Source organism: Anas acuta, chromosome Z (genome assembly GCF_963932015.1).
Source record: "Anas acuta chromosome Z, bAnaAcu1.1, whole genome shotgun sequence".
Taxonomy (NCBI): domain Eukaryota; kingdom Metazoa; phylum Chordata; class Aves; order Anseriformes; family Anatidae; genus Anas; species Anas acuta.
The window spans coordinates 20,178,383-20,191,805 of NC_089017.1; the positions used below are offsets into that span (position 1 = coordinate 20,178,383).

At 37.6% G+C, this 13,423-nt stretch overlaps 1 protein-coding gene across 3 annotated transcripts in view; it reads left to right on the plus strand.

Moving 5' to 3' along the window:
- AP3B1 (adaptor related protein complex 3 subunit beta 1) overlaps positions 1–13,423 on the plus strand; it is a 159,681-nt gene that overhangs the window by 64,897 nt on the left and 81,361 nt on the right. For all 3 annotated transcript variants that reach the window (XM_068666205.1, XM_068666203.1, XM_068666204.1), the window contains exon 14: positions 3,756–3,865. In XM_068666205.1, coding sequence (XP_068522306.1) covers positions 3,756–3,865 — 110 coding nt within the window. The remainder of the gene's footprint in view (positions 1–3,755; positions 3,866–13,423) is intronic.

Genomic DNA, 13,423 nt, shown 5'->3' on the forward strand with positions numbered 1-13,423 from the left:
ATCAACTCCTAAGGAATGTCACTTGTCACTGATCTCAACTTGGACTTTGAGCCATAGACCACAACTCTCTGTGCAACCATCCAGCCAATTCCTTACCTGCTGAATGGTCCATCCATCAATTCCATCTCTACAGTTTAGAGACAAGGATATCATGCAGGACAGTATCAAGTGCTTTGCACAAGTCCAGGAGATGATTTCAGTTGCTCTTTCCCTATCCACCAGTGCTATAACCCTGTTGTAGAAGGCCACCAGATTTGTCAGGCATGGTTTGCCTGTAGTGAAGTTGGCTGTCACCAATCACCTCCTTATTTTCAAGGTTTCTTAGCATAGTTTCCATGAGGATCTACTCTTTCCCAGCCTTGTTTTTGGAAGCCATGTTGAGGTCTTAAAACTATTGTAATTCCTCATCTGCTGAAGGAAGCACAAACAGAAAAGTTATTTTGGCTCTTTGGTGTGACATTTGGCATTTCGCTAATGCATTTCCATTAGCAATTGCCTTGAAAATTTGAGCTGACTGCTAGCTTCACTAAGATGACATAAAAGTCATTTTAGGTGTAAGAGACAGATGGGATTGTAAGAAGTCTGTTTTGTCTGTCTGAAGTGAATATACTAGAGAACCAGCAGGTTTTTCTCAGGTGGCTTTCCTTTCCTGTTGAAATTTGCAATCTGTGGATAATAAACAATGTAAAAACAATTGTAGGAAGCACAGTGAAAACAACTTTATTTTTCCCTAGTAATTTATACAAATTTGAACAGGCAAGTCCTAAAATCACTGGAACTGTTAATACCTCAGGTAACTACTACCTACCTAGTAGAATTACTGTTAGAATGAAGTAAAAGTAAACCAACTTTTTGTATTGTGCAGTTGATGTGTATTACTGTGATTTCAGAATTGAGTTGTCTTTATTACAAGTGTGGAAAAATAAACCAGGTGAAAACACAGATTTCAGGCAATTCTGAAAAGAAGAAATTTAAAGTTTGTTTTCGTACCTAGCTCTTAATAATTACCTTTTAACATTACTTTGAATCATCTGCATAACCTTCTAAACAACACGAATTAGTTACTTGTAGGGCTTGCTATGAAATTTGATCAATATATTCTTCTAAAAAATAGCAGAAGTAATTTTGCAGCTTTTAGAAATAGTGCTTATTTAAATTACAGAATGTGGATAAATTGGCCTTCAGGTCAGTGTTTTAGTTTCCACATGTATCTGTTAAGTATTGGAAAAAATTAGGTAGAACATCAGTGATATCAAATGTAGTATTTCAGAATGCAGCTTTTGAGTGTTCACTGGTAATATGCGTCTTGCTAGGTTGTTTTCCTGAGTTTCTGTTGTAATGTGGCCAACTTCTCAATTATGAAAAGGACTCTAATTCATTCCCCACAAGTTATTGTCCACTACATTGTTAGCCTTAGAAACACATCATTATTTAGTGAGGTGGAATGTTGTGTAACTGGATATATTTTAGGGTTTTGAGAATTTGTCATGTTTCAGGGTCTGTGGTGTGTGACTGAATATATGTTAGGTTTCAGAGAAGTGCACATGCTCCAGGATCTTCAGAGATTATTCTACTCAGAGTAGCCATTACCATATTGCCTAGAAATTGTTTGAAGAAAACTGACAATGAACATAACATGATTTTTACTATGACTTGTTACTTAGTATACTAAGACTTATGAAAAATTGCTAATACGTCATTTAGTTTCCTTCTGTTGGTTAAGGTTTTCCCAACCAACTTTTCCGATATATTTATTTTTTATTTTAAGAATTTGCCTTGCTTTCTATGATCTTTAGATATAAAATAATTGACACATGACTCACAACCTTTGTATTCATTTATTCTTGTCTTATATGTACTTCTTCTTAGATAACTGTAGCAGATTTACTTTTTAAAATTTTCATAATAGCCATTCACAGTGCTAGTAATTTTCTTTCTTATGTTGTTTTCTGATTTTACTTATATGATATAAAAGCTGGTATCTTTGTGTCTTTGACTAGATGCATGTTATATACTCATTTTGGGGATTCTTCATGTGCACAAAGCAAGCCTTAGAAAGCCTCTTTTTTCTGAATTACATCAGCCTTTATTCTAACATTAAATACATTAAATATAAATACATACTTTTGTTTTTACTTTCTTTTTTTTTGGTATCTGGACTCATGGAACCAAGTTACAGTTCTGATTCAGTTCTCTAAATTTGCTTCCACACACTGCACTAAAGTATTTCCCATGTTGACACTTCATAATGTGCACTTAAGTTCATCATGATTAGTTCAATGTTGTCAACAATATTTTTAATCATGACTTCATGTCCACCTCAGTCTTTTGGGTTCGGTTTTATTTTGCTTAACCATTCCCCCTGTTAAGTTGTATCACAAAGTACTCAAGAGTGGAGGTTGTTTTACTAATTTATCTCACTCTAAAAATTCCAGGTTGTCATTTTAAAATTTTAAGAATTTTCTTATTTTAATATCTGCAGTAAGAAAGTGGACAAAATACAATTCCAGTTGAATTGGTCTGTAAGATTATGGCAAATCTTGAGATATATATGTAGATGTGTTATGGTTTCCTCTTTGCAGTATTAACCTTGCTTCAATAAATTAGTTAGAAAAATGACTGAGATGTCATGTCAAATAAAGGGTGACACAAAAGCTGCAAGCTAAAATTTAAGTTTCTCAGAGGCTTATGGCATAATGTTACATATTCGGAGCTTTAGAATAGCCTTACTCTGTTTTTTTTTAGAAAGCAAACTAATTTGTAAAATAGAAATCTCTTCCCTATCCTGTACTTTTGAAACTTCATCTTTCTTGACTGTGGGATGAATGGTCCATGTATCAGTTTCACTCCTCAAAGATAGGAATATTTCTGAGATGTTTAAGGAATGGTAGTTGTGTTTCTTCTTTGTTTTAAACATTGATACTTTAGGAAAAATAGTTAATTCCTTTCTGTAGTATAAATGAAAATGAGAATTATGTTGAACTCTTGCAGTAGTCTTTTGTTTTGGTTTCAGCTTTGGCTATGTTTGACTTTACTTCATCTTTCCTTACAGGATGAGTTTACTCTTGCATAGAGGCTTCCCTCTGCACCAGTGGTTTTTTTTTCAGCTTCAAAAATTGCACATTTCATACAAGTTGATCAGGCTGTGAATGTTACTTGCTACAGTAGTTAAGCAGTCCAATGCATGACTTTGACATAAATCTTACAACAGCTTGCCTATTTAGAAGCTTCATTTGAATGTACTAGAGATTAGGTTACAGATCTGAGAGAGACTGTTTGGAAGGTGGAAAAGTGCAACAGAAATGTTTAGGTGTTTCTCCTGTTTAAGAATGAGCTGTCACTTTTAACATTGTATATTTCTTTGAACTGTTTGTATTTTTAATGCAGATACCAAATTACTTATGAATATACATAATTTCAATGAAAAGCAGATGTTTTTCATGCTGTTCCTCAGTTTGAAAAGGAGAAATACAAACAGCTTTACTAAAAGGCAATTTCAAAAAAAGGATGTGGTAGGATGCTATTTTTACATTTAGAACATTGCTTTGTTCTTTTTGCTGCTTGTAACTTGCATCTAGAAGCTGAACTTTGTATTACTTAGTAAAGTGGTTTACATCTTTGTTACAAAGCAAATAGAATTCACTTCTGCAAAACATATTTTGAAAGCTGATAACATCTTTGGCAATTAATTATTTATGACTTTTTCTTCTGCACAAATGCTTTTTAAAAGTAATAATTTGCTTTGTCTTAAACAGAAACTGTGGTTGCTGAAAGTGTTGTTGTCATTAAGAAATTGCTACAAACCCAGCCAGCACACCATGGTGAAATTATTAAGCATATGGCCAAGCTCTTGGATAACATTACAGTGAGTATTTTTGCACATTGCCTTGTTGAGTAATATTTTTCTTGTAAAGCAATAAAAATCACACAGTCTCCTTTGAATCTGAACCAAGGAAGGAAATAAATGTATTAGAGAAGTAGAACAATTTTTAAAATGTTTTAATTTTCATAAAATACAATTTTTTTCTCATTTTAAGAGGAAATAGAAGTTATCGTGTGGATCAATTTATGCCTGAAATTTGGGAGGCTGCTTTTTAAGAAATACCTGAAATATTTAGTATTGCTAGTACTGTTATGACAAATGAAATGTATTTAGACTTCAGAGCATGGAGTGGGTAAACTGAAATGAAAATAAGGGAAAGGTAGAACTGAACTTGAGGATTCTCAAAATATTATCTTAATGATGTGTGGTGGAGTTTAAAAATCGCTGTGTTATAAATTGTTCTTGGTACCTCTGTTTGTGATTTAAACTGGTAGGCAGCTAAGCACCACACAGCTGTTTACACATATGCTCACCCTCATGCATCCCCTACCACAGTGGGATGGGGGAGAGAATTAGAAAAAAAAATAAAAAAAGTGCAAGAACCAAAGAGGTGGTTATCCCAGACAGGAGTACAGACCGGGAGAGAAACTCACTGAGAGCAGCCCTGTGGAGAGAGACTTGGGGGTCCTGGTGGATGAAAGGCTCAACATGAGCCAGCTATGTGCATTTGCACCCAAAAGGCCAACTGTGTGCTGGGCTGCATCAGCAGAGGACTGGCCCCTCTGCTCTGCCCTTGTGTGTCTCCATCTGGAGTGCTACATCCAGGTTTGGAAACTCCTGTATGAGAATGATGTAGACATGTTAGACCAAGTCCAGAGGATGGCTACAAAGATGATCAGAGGGTTGGAGCACCTCTCCTATGATGAAAGGCTGAGAGAGCTTGAGATGTTCAGCCTAGAGAAGAAGAGGCTCCAGGGAGACCTCATTGCAGCCTTTCGGTACTTAAAGGAGTCTTATAAAAAGGATGGAGAAGCATAGCTTGGAAGACAAGGATGGCTTGGGTAGATAATGATAGGACAAGGCGTAATGGCCTTAAGCTAAAAGAGGATAGATTTGGACAGGACATTAGGAGGAAATTCTTCACTGTAAGGGTAGTGAGGCACTGGCAGACGTTGCCCAGAAAAGATGTGGATGCCCCATCCCTGGAGGTGTTCAGGGCAAGGCTGGATGGGGCCTTGGCCAACCTGATCTAGTGGTGCTGGGTGGCATCCCTGCTTATGGCAGGGGGATTGGAGTTAGGTGATCATTAACGTCCCTTCCAATCCAAGCCATTCTATGATGCTAAGTGATGTGGAATACACTTACTCACCACCAGCAAACTGGTGTCCAGCCAGTCCCTGAGCAATGGCAGCCCCCTGGCCAACTCACCCTGGTTTTATGGGAGCATAACATTATATGGTATGGGATTTCTGTTTGGCCAATTTGAGTCAGCTGTGCTTGTTGTGTCCTGCCCTAGCTTCTTGTGCACCCCCAGCCTCCTCTCTGGCAGCGCAGCATGAGAGGTAGTGGAGTCCTTGACTCACGAACAACTAAAACATTGTTTTTTGTGTGTTATCAGCACTTTTTTCATCACAAATTCAAAGCACAGCACCATAACAGCTACTAGGAAGAAACTTAGCTCTATCCCAGCTGAAACCAGGACAATATAAATTATTCTATACCTCTTACACCTTGATCAGGTCCCACACTTTCCAATACATTTCCATTGATTACCATCAATCTCCTGCCATTTCATATATGTACAGGTATCATTCCATTTGTCTGTGGGCCATCCTTCTAAAATGTCCATTGAGGTCATTTAGTCCATGACTTTGTGTTCCATCTGTCACAATAGTCCTTCAGGGCAGGAGAGATGGTATGTGTTATTGGATTGATGCATGCTGAAGCCAGCTCTGGTTCCATCACCACTGTGCTTGGCAGTTCAATCACTGCTGTACTTGCCCAGCTCCATTAAGATTCATTCTCCATCAATTAGGGTGGTTCTTACTATAATACTATTGGCATGACACATAGTAGCCATAGTAGCAATGACCCCCTGCAACCCCCCCCGGTCAGCGCAGCAGGAGGGCAGGAGGTACTCCAGGCATGCAGCAGCAGTTCCCCTGTGGAGCTGCAGCCCGTGGAGAGGAGCCCACGCGGGAGCAGGGGGTCTGGGGGGAGCTGCTGCGCACCCATGGGGGACCCGTGCTGGAGCAGTTTGCTCCTGGGAGATGGATGGACCCTGTGGGACAGAGCCGTGTGGGAGTAGTGCTTGAGGACCTGCTGCCTGTGGGCAGCGCCCGCAGGCTCAGTTCGGGAAAGACGGCATCCCGTGGGAGGGACCCACGGGGAGCAAGGGCAGAGAAGGACCGTGAAGGAGCAGCAGAGACAAAGCGTCAGAGACTGACCGCAGCCCCCATTCCCCGTTCCCCTGTGCTGCTTGAGGGAAGAAGGTAGAAGATGGGGGGAAGGTGATTATAGTTTTCTTTGAGCTTCTCAGTGTTCTAGCCTGTTAGTATAGGTAATAAATATATTAATCTTCCTATGCTGAGTCTCTTTTGCCCATGACTATAATTGTTGAGTGATCTCTCAGTCCTTATCTTGACCTCTAAGTCCTTTTCAGCCCTTTCCATTTGAGGAGAGGAGTGAGAAAGGACTTGTGGTGGAGTTCAGAATTGTGCCCCAATGGTAGCCAAAATTGATCTCTCAATAATTATTTTTCTGTAGATGCTATAAATAAGACAGTTCAGTTTCCTAGAATTACATGTTTATTGATCACAGAATCACAGAATTGTAGGGGTTGGAAGGGACCTCAAGACATTATCGGGTTCAACCCCCCTGTCAAAGCAGGTTCCCTAGAGCAGGCTGCCCAGGTAGGCATCCAGGTGGGTCTTCAGTAACTCCGGAGAAGGAAACTCCACAACCTCCCTGGGCAGCCTGTCCCAGTGCTCCGTCACCCTCACCATGAAGAAATTCTTTCTCATGTTGGTGCAGAACCTCCTGTGATCCATTTTTTGACAATTGGCCCTTGTCCTATCCTCAGATAATGATTGAGCAGTAAATAGTTTCTAAATCAGTGAATCTTCTATTTTCCATAGTAATAAATATGGGAATGTTTGGAATGTTAAAAGAAAAAAGGCATAGTCTTCGCAGTCCATTCATTCAGAACATGCTGACCAGAGCCTAAAGGGTCCCTACAAGAAAACTGGAAAGGGACTTTTTACAAGGGCATGTAGTGATAGGACAATGGGTTGTGACTTTAGACTGAAAGAGACTAGATTTAGATTAGATATAAGGAAAAAAATCTTTGCTGTGGGGGTGGTGAGGCACCGAAATGGACTGTCCTGAGAATGTGGTGCCCCATCCCTGGAAGTGTTCAAGGCCAGGTTGGATGGAGCTTTGGACAGCCTGGTCTAGGAGAAAGTGTCCCTCCCCGCTCAAGGCAGGGTTGAAACCAGATGATCCTTAAGGGTCCCTTCCAACCCAAACCATTCTGTGATTAAACAAATAAATCTTCGGCAACTGAAATGTGTTTCGGAACTGTTAGTCAAACTTCATAGTTTATGTAGAGGCGATATAATTGTACTATAACTGTTCATATCCAGAATTTAAAGAGGCTGAGATATTGCTGCTAATTATATATCAAATAAGTATTACTTATTTTATAACAATCGCCCATGTTTTCAGAAAATATGAGCAATAATTTGATTAATAATTATAGTCTTGTAAGTTGTGGATAATCTTACCATATGCATTTTCTGGCACTTCTCCAAATGGAGTTGTCATCTTACTAACACGTTTATTATACAAGAAAAAATAAGTATTTCATAAATATCCTATTTAACATTTGTAAATTTTTGTAGCTAATATTTATTTTTTTTAGATTAATACCTTAGTGGAAGTATTTCATATTATAAATACAGATAACTTTTTTTTAAAATAACATTTTTTTACGTTGGATAAAGGGAAAAATAAGACATGCAGTACTTGAACCACTGTAAGATACTAGCATTCTACAGTAATGAGGCTGTACAGAGTAACAGAAGATGGTGGTATTGGAGAGCAGTCTGTGGAAAAGAATGGTAATAGAAATAAAACAAAAATCAAAATCTGAATCTGAACCCTGCCTCTTGTTCAAGAAAGCAGCTGTGATAGAGATGCTGTAGGCTTTCCAGGATGGTTGTTTTAATTCTTGTTTGACAACTTTCACTGTAGTTTTTAAATAACAGCTGCCTGAAATATATCTTCCTCAGATTTTTTAGAAATTTGGATTAAAGAAAAAATTTGGAAGAAACTCTTGTTTACAACGAATAGCTTTCCCAATGCTGTATCATTATCCTGAAATAACTTGCATTTTTGAAAATGTTTGAAAATTGCTTCAGACACTTCTGAAAGGGGTAAAGATTTTTATTCATGTTTAGAAAACAATACTTTATAACTGCTGGGGATGTGAGTTTAAAATTTCATTATCTAATAAAACATTACTGAAATTTCCTACCTTTGCCCATGTAATTTAAATAATTATCTCACTGTAGGCAAGAATGATTGCAAGTTAGCAACATAGTTGCCTCAGTTTTTCTCCACTATAGGATATAAAGACACAAATAAATTATTCCTAACACTTAACAACATAAACGCGGAATACACATACGTACACACACAGACACATACGCTTTTGTTGAAGTATGTTTTACACAGATGTTTATTCTCATAGAATCATAGAATATCCCAAAGTAGCCATAAGGATCATTAAGTCCAACTCCTGGCTTCATGCAAGACCACCCAAAAATCAGACCATGTGTCTGAGCACGTTGTCCAAACACCTCTTGATCTCCATCAGGCTTGGTGTCATGACCACTGCCCTGGGGAGCCTGTCCCAGTGCCCCACCACCCTCTGGGTGCAGACCCTTTCCCTAACCCCCAGCCTGACCCTCTCCTGTCCCAGCTCCATGCCGTTCCCTCGGGTCCTGTCGCTGTCCCCAGAGAGCAGAGCTCAGCGCCTGCCCCTCCGCTCCCCTCGTGAGGGAGCTGCAGGCCGCCATGAGGCCTCCCCTCAGCCTGCTCTGCTCAGGGCTGAGCAAACCAAGGGACCTCAGCCTCTCCTCATACGTCTTGTCCTCTAGACCCTTCACCATCTTAGTGCCCTCCTTTGGAGGCTCTTGATTAGTTTTATGTCCATCTTCTATTGTGGCTCCCAAAACTGCATAGAGTTCTCAAGGTGAGGCCATACCAGCGCAGGACGATCACATCCATTGACTGACTGGCTAGCAATGTCATTCATGGTTCATCTCAAGGTCTGACTGTCCCTTTTGGCTGCCAGGGCACACTTTTGAATCATATTCATCTTACTGTCGACCAGAACCCCCAGATACTTTTCTGTGGAGCTACTCTCCAGCCTCTCATCCCCCAGCCTGTACATATAGTCAGGGTTGCCTCATCCCAGGTGCAGCCTCTGGAACTTGCTCTTGCTGAGTTTTACGTGGTTATTGCCCAGTCCTAGCTTTTCAACAGCTCTCTGTTTTTACTGACCTCTTCTGTTAGGGAAATTTTTCTGTACTCATTTTTCAATTTGGATTTAAATTTAAGAGACCTACCTTATTTTCTGTGCAAAAGCGTACCACTGCCTTGAAAGGACTCTTGCATTTAGACAAAGGAGAAACAACCGAATATGATATTGAGTGAGCTTGAAAGTAGCTGGGGGGCAGGGGAGTGCAAGCAAATAAATTGTTTGGTGCTTCGTAGAATTGAATTTAATTTAATAGTATGTAAAACAGCAGAAAGAATGAACAGAACAATATACAGTTAAAAAAAGCATGTAAGGTAAAAATGAACCTTTTGATTGTTTTGCTGTGTTTTAGTTTAGGTAAATGTTGAACACTTCACCACTAAAATAAAATTGATGGGAACTGGATGGAATGACATTTTCCATTGGTGCCTGAATTTGTTGCCCTAATGTGGTTATAAGCTTCACTTGTATTAAGCTGAAATTATAATTGTCAATGATGAGGTGCCTAAAAATCTTCCATAGCAATGTTTCTTTCAGGTCATCTGATCTGAAACTTACTCATTCGTACGGAAGATCTTCAGGAGCCATTTAGAAAGTAACAGAATGTATAGTAAGCTAAATATTATATGACCAACTATAATAAATGTTAGAAAGTTCAATTAAAATATACAGAGCTCTTGTAGATCATTCACTCTTTTTATAATAAAACTTTAAGACTAGGTCTATTTCAGTTTGCCCTTTAACTAATGTTTCTTATATATCTAAAAAGAGTGCTTATTTTTCTCCCTTTTTTGTGTATGTTCTCATTTATATGTTAAACTTTCACCTCAGGTGTGCCTAAGCAACGATCTATGAGATCTATTTTCTGTGTGGTATTTGTTGTGTACCCAGACCTGTACAGAGAACAGCTCAGTCTAGCTATATTCCAGGTTCTTTCCTCCACACTTCAAAAGCTGAAGGTCTGTTTTGTGCTTTTGTGTGTGTGTTGGTTTGTACTCTTTTTTAAGATATTAAGAGAATAATTGGATCTCTGTATTATTATTTTTTTAAAGATCAGGAAGAAGTTACCATTTGGCTTTTAATCTGCTGGTGTGTTGTGATACTGGCTGAGTCTGAAAGTCCTCTTAACAGAGTAGCCTTATATTCAGCACTAGCCAATAATTGCTGCTTTAGGGATAAGAACTAAAATACAAGAGCAAGTTAATCATGATGTTCCTCCTACATACCTTCTCAGCCTCTGACTGGAGGCTTAACATTGCTATCTGCATCATCATGTCTAGTAATCCAAAAACTGTACTCTAAATAACCTCTCACTCTTGTGAGAGGTTATTGTATCTCTTCTAAAACCTTTTCATCTTCTCTTTGTCTTTCCTGATACTGGTGTGTTTTTTGAAATGGGGACACCAGAACTTGCACACAGTAGTCAGAATATGAAGAAATTTTAAGCAGTGGCATAATGTTTTTTTTTTGATCTTTTTGATCTTACTTTTCCTATGGTTTGTCTTCCTTTTGACTTCTGTTGAACACTGAGTTAATATTTCCAAAGAATTGTGGTTTATGATCCCAAGATATTCTTCACTAGAAAGCATTTGGATTCCGTGAGTATGTTTAGAATTTTTTTTTCTGAAGTTCTGTTGATGATCTTTCAAGGCCATCTGCGTCACCTCTGATCATTTAAAAATATTACTTAATTAGTCACCTGCAACTCTTCAGGCATGGTTTTAGTTTTGGATTACTTTGAATAATTTTGTGTCAGCAGACTTTGTCGCCTTACTAGATAACTCCTCAGTTACTCACAGCTCTGTTGAGCAGCATGTTTTCTCCTACAGGTCCCTGAGGGACATTTAATGATTTTAACTTTTATTTGCAACTGTTTTTCTGTCTTTTATATTTTTATGGTCTTTTTAATTCATGAGAGTACCTTTCCACCTGGTAAAGGATGGAGTTTTTACAAAGATGCTGATGAGGGGCTTTTTCAAAAGCTTCTAGAATATTTTCTCATTATATAATCATATCTATTTTTTTAGAAAATGTCTTTCTTTTGAAACATCTATAGTCCAGAATTTGCCTAAGCGCAAATACTAGCAGTTTTAATCTGAATTAAGTTACAAGTGGGTTGGCTAGACTAGGTTAATTAAATTGGGTTAACACCTGAGACTCTCTTTTTGTACCTTTTCTTTATGTTGACAGTTTGACGTTATCACATCAAAATCCCCTTTCCATTTCTGATTTCAAATAAACTTTTAAAAGTCACAATTTCAGGATGCAGAAAATCAGACCTAATTTGCAATTTATTTGAATATCTACTTGTTTTGTGACAAATGTAGATAACCAAAATGGTTCATTTTAAGTTGTTCTTCAGCCTGGTATTTTGTGTAATAAGGTTAGAGCTGAATAACAATAACTTTTGAATTGTGCTGCTTAGAATGATCTGTTAAATCTTTATAGATGTTTCTCTCTAACTGCTGTAAGTAACCAGAATCTTAATTTGAAGGAAGAGAGTATGCCTGTTTTTTTGTTTGTTTTGTTTTGTTTTGGTTTTGTTTTGTCATTGTTATTATTTCCCAATATTTATTTATTTTCCTCCAGACAGGTAATGGGTTAAAATGGCTGTAGAAACTGCTTTCTGGTACCAAGGCTTGAGAAGTGCACTTAACCACTTGCTCAGGGCACATAGAATAAAACATAAGGCAAAGTAATTTACAATCCTGTTTGCTTTTGAGGACAATGCAGAGCAGGGCAGAATAATGGAAGTATTATTTCCAGCATTTTTGTTGATTCAAGGTCCCTACTTATGCTATACTGGAAAAGGCAATGAAGGTCTAGAAGTGGCTTCCTTTCTTGTTTGCTGTTTTGAACACTTTGGAAACAATGGCTGCAAGATCATGCACTTGATATTACATTGTTGAGTACTGGAAGACTTAAACAGGGAATAAAAGTCTGAAAATATTGTGTGATTTTGACCCCAAATGAATCCAGTGACACGGAAACATTGGGTTCATCAGTTCCTCATATACTTTTCATTAAAATGGCTTCTACTTAGAGTTTGATTCAAAAAAATCACTAATTGATATTGATTCTTATTGCACAAAATTGTGTTGAATATATACTATATTTATATAGTAAGCTAACCACCTGATTAAAAGGCACACTCATGAGATACTTTATCTGGTTTTCGTTGTCACTGTTTTTCAAACTAAGCTTAGTTTGTTTTGCTTATTTAACATTCTAAAATTATTTTTGCAAGATTTACATTTTGCAAACTGGTTTAATAGAGGGAAAAATTATGAGAATATAGCAGTGTGCATTTTTAGTGCTTTTAAAGTGTAGTCCTGGATTTGACCGGGAAAAGTATAATTCTAATGTTTGTCTTTCATAATATGTACTATTTTTGAAATTAGTCTGCTTTAAGAGGTATTTTTGCTTTATGAAAAGACGGTAATAGAAGAAGGGATGTTTCTAACAGGCTGCTGCCCAAAATGGGGTAGTTGGTGTTCTCTTGTTGAACTCTAATTTTTTAACAAGTCTATAATGAAATATTTAAGAAAAATAAATCTAGCATAACTGAAATCTGAAGTTGCCCATATATTCTTATTTAGAAGTATCTATCTGTACAGCAGGCAACTTGAACTGCTCCAATACTGGAAAATTTAATGTACCACTCAATTACTATTCTTTAGCCCAATTTAAAATAATAGATTGGGAGTGAGGTCTTAATGCAGTGTAACCTTTGGAACATTAGAAATAACCTCTTTCCCTTCTGAAATCAGTGTACAGTAATGACATCAGTCTTACTGTATTACAAGGAACATTTTCTAAGTGCATTTGAAGTTTTTATATTTAGCAGTTATTCAGCAGCTTGTTCCCCTCTCCCATACCAAAGGTCCCAAGACCATTTAAATTTTTTATCAATTCACAAAAAAGTTTTATCTTCATCTCATTCAATATTTATTTATATTTATGTATCTTACATCACTGTGTTATAGCACTCTCAATACAATATTTTGCCAATTATGATGTCTCTTCCTCAAATGTCTTCTCAGAGGGATTTGTTG